Source organism: Arachis hypogaea, chromosome 12 (assembly GCF_003086295.3).
Source record: "Arachis hypogaea cultivar Tifrunner chromosome 12, arahy.Tifrunner.gnm2.J5K5, whole genome shotgun sequence".
In the NCBI taxonomy this organism is placed as follows: Eukaryota; Viridiplantae; Streptophyta; class Magnoliopsida; order Fabales; family Fabaceae; genus Arachis; species Arachis hypogaea.
The window spans coordinates 91,976,901-91,985,305 of NC_092047.1; the positions used below are offsets into that span (position 1 = coordinate 91,976,901).

The 8,405-nt window shown below is 34.9% G+C and overlaps 2 protein-coding genes and 1 pseudogene across 2 annotated transcripts; 1 reads left to right on the forward strand and 2 right to left on the reverse strand.

Annotated features, from left to right (window-relative positions):
• Positions 1-301: 301 nt before the first annotated feature.
• LOC112730246 (uncharacterized) lies at positions 302-1,192 on the reverse strand. Its single transcript, XM_025780343.1, has 2 exons — positions 492-1,192; positions 302-392 (listed from the first exon to the last, which is right to left on the reverse strand). The coding sequence occupies exons 1-2, from the start codon at positions 1,190-1,192 to the stop codon at positions 302-304; spliced, it is 792 nt and encodes a 263-aa protein (XP_025636128.1).
• A 2,343-nt stretch (positions 1,193-3,535) lies between these two features.
• Positions 3,536-4,113, reverse strand: LOC112730247 (WRKY transcription factor 6-like; annotated as a pseudogene).
• Positions 4,114-6,126: 2,013 nt separating this feature from the next.
• Positions 6,127-8,405, forward strand: LOC140176791 (protein FAR1-RELATED SEQUENCE 5-like). The gene is made up of 5 exons (XM_072208337.1): positions 6,127-6,855; positions 6,940-6,956; positions 7,450-7,536; positions 7,625-7,761; positions 7,879-8,405. The coding sequence occupies exons 1-5, from the start codon at positions 6,127-6,129 to the stop codon at positions 8,403-8,405; spliced, it is 1,497 nt and encodes a 498-aa protein (XP_072064438.1).

The window sequence follows — 8,405 nt, forward strand, 5'->3', positions numbered from 1 at the left end:
ATTTCACGTACCTCAAAGACCTCATTCTACCTGTCAAATAGGTTAACTTGGATGTTTCCCGCTACTTGCTGATTTGATTGAAGTTTGTTCCTAGCATATTCAGAAAATACATGTCTGCATTCCTTCGAACCTCAGCCTCAAGCCTCTTTCTAGTGAACAACTCATTTAGTCTATAAAAAATTGCCTTCACAAGTGACGTGATACGAAGATTTTGCTCTCCCTTCAAAACTTCATTGATACATTCTACTAGGTTTGTGGTCATATGACCCCAACAATATCTATTATCAAATGCCAAAGCAAATTACTGTCGTGGGATTCGATCAAGCCATCGCGTGTAAGCCTCACCACGCTCACGCAATCTTGCATACTGCACATTAAATTCACGCACAGTCCTACAATAACCTGTAAATAACCAACAAAACAAAATCAATAAGATGGGTGCTATATGTTCCTTGTAAAAACAAAGATGCCGTTATTTCACAATAATTTACGTATCCATGTTGACTATTAGTTTCTGCAAATACGGTGCCTTGAAATTCCTCAAGAAGTTGGATGCTATGTGCCTAACACAAAATATTCGGATAGCTCTTGGAGGCTCCCATGATCCATTACTACGAGCTATTGCTGAGGTAATAAAGTCATGTCGATCAGAGATAAGTCCAACACCATCTCGAGTCACCACATATGTGCACAAATGAGTAAGAAAGAAGTGCCATGCATCAGAAGTCTCACCCTTAACAACGGTAAATGTGAAAGGCACAATATTACCATTGCCATCCTGAAAAACTGCAACTAATCGAGCTCCTTTATATTTTCCGTACAGATGTGTGCCATCTACCTGTACGATTGGTGTATAGCTCCTAAATGCTCTTATGCAAGGATAAAAGCTCCAAAATACCCGCGTCAGTATCCTAACATCCTGGACTACCTCATCCCCTTGGTATGCTGGTGCAATTTGGATCTCAACTGCTGCTGACGGATCTTTTTGTGCCATTACTTTAAACCACGACGGAAAAGCTTCATAAGAAGCTTCCCAACCACCAAAAAGGTTCGCAATTGCCTTTTGCTTGGCGAGCCATGCTTTGCGGTAACTTGTCGTATAATTGAATTTTGACTGCACTTCAACAATAACAGATTTCACTTTCAAAGATGGATCAGCTTCAACCAATGGCTTTATCACCTCTGCAATCATGTCTAAATTTAGCTTGCCATGATCTTAAAAAATTCTAGTTCTGGTGCATGTGTGACTACCATTCTATTACCTTATAACCCAACAAAACTTTCTCTTAATAAGACTAGCCCTAATAAGCCAATTGCAACTTGTTCCGTATTGTATACACTTAGCATAAAAAGTGGTTGGCTCAGATTCACACACCCGGTAATCCACTCCCCTGCGAATGGTATAATCTTTAATTGCTACAATAATAGTCTCTCTAGATCTGAATTCCATGCCAACAACAAATTCATCGTTCGTAACAACAACAGGATCTATAGCAATAACAACAAGAAATAATTCTAACTATTGCTTTATGATTCAATAATAATAATAATAATAAAGACTACTTACCTGAATTGATATACTCAGGAAACTCTGGTGCATTCATAGTGTCCAAATCCAAAGCGTGCATGAAAGAAAGCTCTCCAGATGGATGTTGGCTCGCCAATGCATTTGCCACTTCTGTAACATTAGACTCAACTATTATAACATCTTCACCCACTTCTTCAGTTGGACCAACAATATGATAAGTACCCTCAAATTCCTCTTCACTTTTAGTGTTATAAATTGTCCAGTCGATGTTAGCTTCCGGTAAATCAACCTCAATTAATTCTTCAAACTCAACATACAACTCGATAACGGACACTTATGTCCGTGTTTGCTGGTAGATTAAAAACATTCCTTGCATACTTGCTTCGTCAACCACATGCATTATTTGAAACTGAACGAAACCACCAAACACTAAAACAGACTATCTATAAAGAATATTTACGATTCTTTTTAATACTTGATTATCACCACATTGACAAAGTATACTTTGAAATTCCTCATATGTTATTGCAAAAGGAATAACAATATCACGTGGATTCTCACATACAAAACTCACACCCTCAGATGTTTGGGGAAATATTTGACCATTATAATATGTTTTCAAACTAATACCTCTCTCTAATTTTATACTCTTACATTCTCAAAAAAACAAAACACTCTCACACTCAATCAACCTAATACTGTTCCTCCTTTTATAGTGCTTCAAATATAATTTTTTTACTCAACAAAAGACAATATGTAGTCTGTGTATTGACAATACGCAGTCTGTGTATTGTCAGTTTAATATTTAAGAACACAATATGCATTTTGCGTATTACTTTATAAATATTAAAAAATCGAATAGCCCTCTGTGTATTGTATTTATAAATTTTTAAAAACGAAATCTATTCCTGACAATTCACCCTCTGCGTATTTCACCACCGCCAGAATTTTGAAAATATCCTCACTTCCAATATTAAAGCATTACCTGTTTTGCAATATCTAAAAAAATAAGCCTCATTTTTCCCTTCCCATTTGGCATCTATTTTGCTACAACCATAATTATTCATATGACACTATTAAAGAAAATTTACTTCATTTCTCTTCCTCTTTCATTTTTTTTTGTTTTTAATTTTTCCTTTAAATTTTCACATGGCTAAAGATCCAATTTTCAACAATCTTATTATTCGAATAGTTTTTAGGTGTTTACTATAGTACCTAAAAATTTATTATCTAATTACTAAAAATAGTTAAATAATTAATTTTAAATTTAAAAGTATAAAAATTAGATACTAAATAAAAAGTATTATAGAATTGGCTTAATTTTTTATTGGGTTATAAAAAATTTTTGTTTTTGTTTCAAGTTGGTTAATGGGTATAAAACCCCTGTTACCAAGAATAGAAATAATTATTATTTTGAGCACAACATTTTTTAAGAATGACTTGGAATGTAGTTCTTTCTATGCAATTGAGTATGCAAATGAATATTAGAAAGGTTAAATTACACAGTTAGTCCCTACACTTTTAGTGAAATTGTAAATTGGTCCCTATAGTTTAAAAGTTTGTAATTGGGTCCCTAAAGAAAATTAAAATTTGTAATTGGGTCCCTACCGTTCAAACACCGTTTGATTTAATGGAATATTCCTCAGCATATTCGCTATTTTAAACATGTGAGTTGCACGTGTTTAGCAGTAAGGACTAATTTGCAATTTTAGTAAAAGTATAGGGACCAACACTATAATTTAACTATTTTAAAATGACCAAAAAATCCCTAACCCACCCCACCCCCTCCCCAGCCCTCTCACTATCACTTCTCCACTTTCCAAAACAGAAGAAAAAGAGGAAAGAGCGTCATGAATTGAAGGAACACGTTGCTCCACAACTCTCCTCCACCTCCAACCCTAAATGCAACAACTCTCGACTGCTCACAGCATGTTCAGCAGTGACGGGATCTTCGTCATCATTGTGCCGATTATGGAGGAGATGACTGCCGTCGTTGTTGTTGCCATCTCAAGTGCTGTTTGGTTTATTATTATTATTATTATTGTTGTTGTTGTTGTTGTTGTTGTTGTTGTTACCTCCGATGATGGAGGAGATGGTGGCTACAATAGCGGCAGTGAAGTTAGGATCGGTGGTGATGGCTGCAGTGAAGGAATCAACCAGGGATGGCGGCTGTTGCTGTAGTTGGTTGGATTCCCGATTGGGAAGAGGCAATAACTTGTTGAGATAATTGAAGACCGAAGAATTTTGATTGATTATGTAGGGCTTGAGTCTCAAAGTTTTGTAGGTGACCTTGAAAATTGGGTAACTGGAATAAAGGGACAACGTTAAGAGGGATGATGATGTCTAATTGGAAGAGTGGAAGTATTATTAGTATTATTTGATGGTGATGAGTTTTGTGTGAGGTCCAATGTGACAGTTGGGAATGGTGCCCAAGCTGAGAGTGTTGCCATGCTTCAAGAAGTAGAAGTAGAGCCCGATGGAAAAATAGCTCTTATTACTAGGAGGTTTGGGTTCATGATTCCATCTGCACTTGACATGGAACCTGATAGTAACATGGTGGCAACTGTTGTGGTGGTTGATGCCATGGCCATGGCTGGCAGTGAAGAAGGGAGGGGAAGAGGGGAAGAGAAAGGATAATGGAAGAAAAGGAAAAAAAAGTGGACATTATGGTAAATGTGTATTTTTTTTACAGTAAACGTTATTGAGGACCTAATTATAAATTTTAATTTTCTTCAGGGACCCAATTACAAACTTTTAAACTATAGGGACCAATTTACAATTTTACTGAAAGTATAGGGACTAACTGTGTAATTTAACCTATTAGAAATAGTGACTCTTGGCTCCATTGTGATCACTGTTGCGATGCTGAAGTTGTCTTAATCTAAAGCGGGAATAGTTACGGTTGCCTATACAAGGTAAAGTTACTTGTTTTATAATTACTACTGTGGACCCGCGCGATGTGTGGACTGTGTATCTAATCTATTTTATTATATTATTGTATGGTATATTTATAAAATGGGCAAAATATATTGAAATTATATTTGAATACTTTGTAATGCATTCGAATTTTAATATCGATAAAAAATATTCTCAAATAATTAAAAAATACAACAAAAATAATTAAAAATAATATTATTTATTTGTAAATGATAAATGATTTTGCATTTAACGAACTGTTTATATATTTGGTCTAAAATTTTATAAAAAAATATAGATAATTTTAAAATATACATACATAAAATGGGATAGTATTTTGATCTCTCCATTTTTATTTTATGTTTTAAATTTATTTTTGGATATTGATAAAAGAAATCACCAAAAAAAATATACACAGAAAAATTATAAAATTTTAGTGATAAAAATATCTCTTTTTTTTAGTTATGCTTGCAAAAAAGCTTATCAATATTTATTCTCTAAAGCATGTTTTGAGAATACATATTTAATGTTGGTAATTTTTGTTACTTTTTTTAGTTATTTAAAATTTTTTTGTCGATAATAAAATTTAAATGTATTTTTATCAACCATAAAATTATTAAGGTACATTTTTTATGGTTTACCTTTAAAAAAATTTGTAATATATTTTTTTTAAAGGGCTAATTTACGAAGTATACATGTAATATGTTAAAAAATAAACCCGTTTGTTATATCGATATAATTTATTAAAAAATAAATTCTATATTTGATTAATTGAAATAGGATTATTCAACACCTTTCTGTCCTTGAAAAATAAAATATAAAAAAAAAGACAAAATAAGAATTAGCATAATTGTAAATGGAAAATTGATTAATTTTAGTATCATTTTTATTTTTTTTATTTGTATAATTTTATCGAAAAAACTCTACATCCACGTAAAAATTACATGGATGTTATCCAAGTCCTTTTCACTCCACGCCCCCACACACTCGTTTGTATACATGCGCCTCATATAACGTATATAACCTAATCCTTATTTTGCGTGATCAACGTTTCTCAACGTAAACCTTTCCATACAACGTCAACCATTTTCTTCTTCTTCTTCTTCTTCTTCTTCTTCTTCTTCTTCTTCTTCAACCTAATTAAATTTGTTTCTCTCCTTTATTTGCGTTTTTCTTCTCTGCATTATGGATTTGGATTGACTTCAACGTAATTAGCTTCATCGTTCATCTTCTTCTTCGTTTTCTTCTTCGATCTGCACTTCTGAATTGAAATAATGAATGAATCAACTTCAAATCAGTTGAATGAGTGCGATTTGGATAATTCTTCGGAAACCTATCAATTTGATGAGGTTTGGATTATTGAATTTTGAATCTAATTCAATGGAATGAAATTGCTAATTTTATTTGAAGTGAATTGAATGGACTGAGGTAATCTATATCTGAATTGAATTGAATTGAATTGATAATATGTAACTGTGAGTGTGAGTAATTGTGAGTAACTTTTTGGTTCGGTAAGTACTAAAGAGTTGATTCACCATGAGCATGTTTTTAGTTCGGTAAGAAGAAAGGAGTCTAAAAAAAATTAGATGAATATATTCTGTTTTGTTCCCTAATTAAGCATTATATAATTGTTTCACCGTAATTAAGATTTCGGTTCACCATAATTAAGATTTCGGTTCACCATGCAGATCAGCTATGTTGTAGATGAAAAATTTGTCCCAAAGGTAGGAATGATTTTCAAGACACTAGAAGAAGCTGGAAAATTCTACAAACAATATTCCAAACTTGCCAGTTTTTCTACCAAAATAAGGAACACGACTCAGAACGGAGACAAGATTAAGAATAAACTAATTGTATGCTCTAGAGAAAGGAGGTGGAAATCAAAGATATATCCAACTTTGAAGACAAATCCTTCAGCTGGGTTAAATTGTCCAGCCAGAATTTACGTACATATAATGAAGGATGTTGGTCTTTGGACAATTTTCAAAGTTGTTTTGAATCACTCATATCCTTGTTGTCCAGACCAGGCTGAGATGCTCAAACAACACAGGGAGCTTAGCATGTTCGTACGTCGCACCATCGAAACCCACGAGAAAGCCGGAATTAGACCGAGCAAAACTTACCAATCATTTATGGCAGCAACTGGCAGCCACTGTGAACTAGGTTTTATAGAAAAAGACGTACGAAATTACATCACAAAGGAAGTACGGAATATTTTCAAAGAAGACGATGCCAAAGAATTTGGAAAGTACCTAGTTAGAATGAAAGACAAGAACCAAAATTTCTTCTTTAAGCTCAACCTTGAAGGCGATCACTGCATTAAACATGCATTCTGGGCTGATGCAAGAAGCAGGGCTGCATTTGATTGTTTCGGAGACGTGGTTTCATTTGACACCACGTATAACACACAGGTATTTGGTTCTTTCAAAAATATTTTGGATGTTCAGTGAGCGTATATATTTCGGTTCACCATCTTGTGGTTGTTATTTATGCAGGTACAATTTGGTTTTAGGTTCTTTTATTGGCATGAATCACCACGGCCAGTCAACACTTCTTGGATCCGTGCTGATGAAAAATGAGGACATCCAGTCATTCAAATGGCTATTTAAGTGTTGGTTACGTTGCATGGGAGGGAAGGCACTAAAAGGTACTCTTACCAATCAATGCGCATCGATTCAAAGGGCAATTGAGCTGTGCATGCCAACAACAATTCACCGCTGGTGCATCTGGCACATTATGAAGAAGATTCCAAGCAAATTAAATGGCTACAAGGGACACAACGAAATTGAACAAGAGATGAGCCATGTTGTTTGGAACTCGTACACAAAAGAAGCATTTGAAAGAAACTGGATCGATTTCCTTAGAAAGTACGGCCTTGGAGGCAACAAGTGGATTTCAGGTAATTGAGATTTCAATTTGAATTATTTTTATGCTCATATCTTTTTTTCCCAAATCCTACACTAGTTTTGGTTCACCAGACCTTATAGTTTTTGTTTGGTTTGCAGAGCTGTACGAGGATCGCCATATATGGATTTCGGTTTACTTGGATCACCACTTTTGTGCCGGGATGAGAAGCACATAAAGGAGCGAGAGTATGCATTTATTTTTCAACAAGTTCATCACACGGAATAGCTCCTTGAGATAATTCGTGAAGCAATACGACAATTGCCAAGCAAGCAGAGATCAAGCAGAGAGAGAATTCGATGCTGCAAATTTTCACACCGTGATACCGTGTGCAACAAAATCAGCAATAAAGGCACAGTTTCAACATGTATATACCCATGAGAAGTTCAAGGAAGTTCAAGCTCAATTCAGAGGTAAAGTGAACTGTATCACAAGATCAATGCATTCCACCCTAGGTTTCACAACATATGAAGTAATAGAGTAGGTTTCCAACTCCACATTCAATAAGTTTGTCGTCACCTGCGACGCAGTATCACGAGATGTAAAGTGCCATTGCTTGCTGTTTGAGTCTAAGGGCATATTGTACTGCCGTTTCCTAAGTGTCCTAAGCTTTGAGCGAGTGGATAACGTGGCACCAAAATACATATTGGAACGTTGGAGCAAGAACATAAAGAGGAGGCATACACACATTAAGAGCAGCCAAGATGAACCTCTACTGGAGCCAAGAAGTAAGAAATTTGACGAATTGGTGTTTCGGTCACACAATATATGTGAATTTGCCTATGAGTCTGAAGAGTTAACCGGAATTTTTCACCGAGCATTTGACAAGGTCATGGCAGAGATGGAAGAATATCAAGGGAGAAGCAAAGGAAAAAGTTTGTTAACCCACGAAGAAGCGACATTAAGCAATGTGAATGACCTTCAAAGCCTACCACGTGTCAAAACAAGAGGTCGGCCCAAGAACAGACTTGGATCAAACCTGGAAAAAAAGATCTCAAATGCCATGAAGAAAAAGAAAAAGACAGCTCCAAGCGAGGAAAAATTGACTTGCTTTTGA

What these genes read in the sequence shown, in the direction of transcription:
- LOC112730246 (XM_025780343.1), bottom strand. Translation starts at nt 1,192, where the DNA reads ATGATTGCAGAGGTGATAAAGCCATTGGTTGAAGCTGATCCATCTTTG. An exon ending in CTAATAGTCAACATGGATAC is followed by an intron (nt 393 to 491) that starts GTAAATTATTGT and finishes AGGTTATTGTAG; the next exon opens with GACTGTGCGTGAATTTAATG.
- LOC140176791 (XM_072208337.1), top strand. Translation starts at nt 6,127, where the DNA reads ATGCAGATCAGCTATGTTGTAGATGAAAAATTTGTCCCAAAGGTAGGA. An exon ending in AAGCACATAAAGGAGCGAGA is followed by an intron (nt 7,537 to 7,624) that starts GTATGCATTTAT and finishes CCAAGCAAGCAG; the next exon opens with AGATCAAGCAGAGAGAGAAT. An exon ending in AGTTCAAGCTCAATTCAGAG is followed by an intron (nt 7,762 to 7,878) that starts GTAAAGTGAACT and finishes CCTGCGACGCAG; the next exon opens with TATCACGAGATGTAAAGTGC.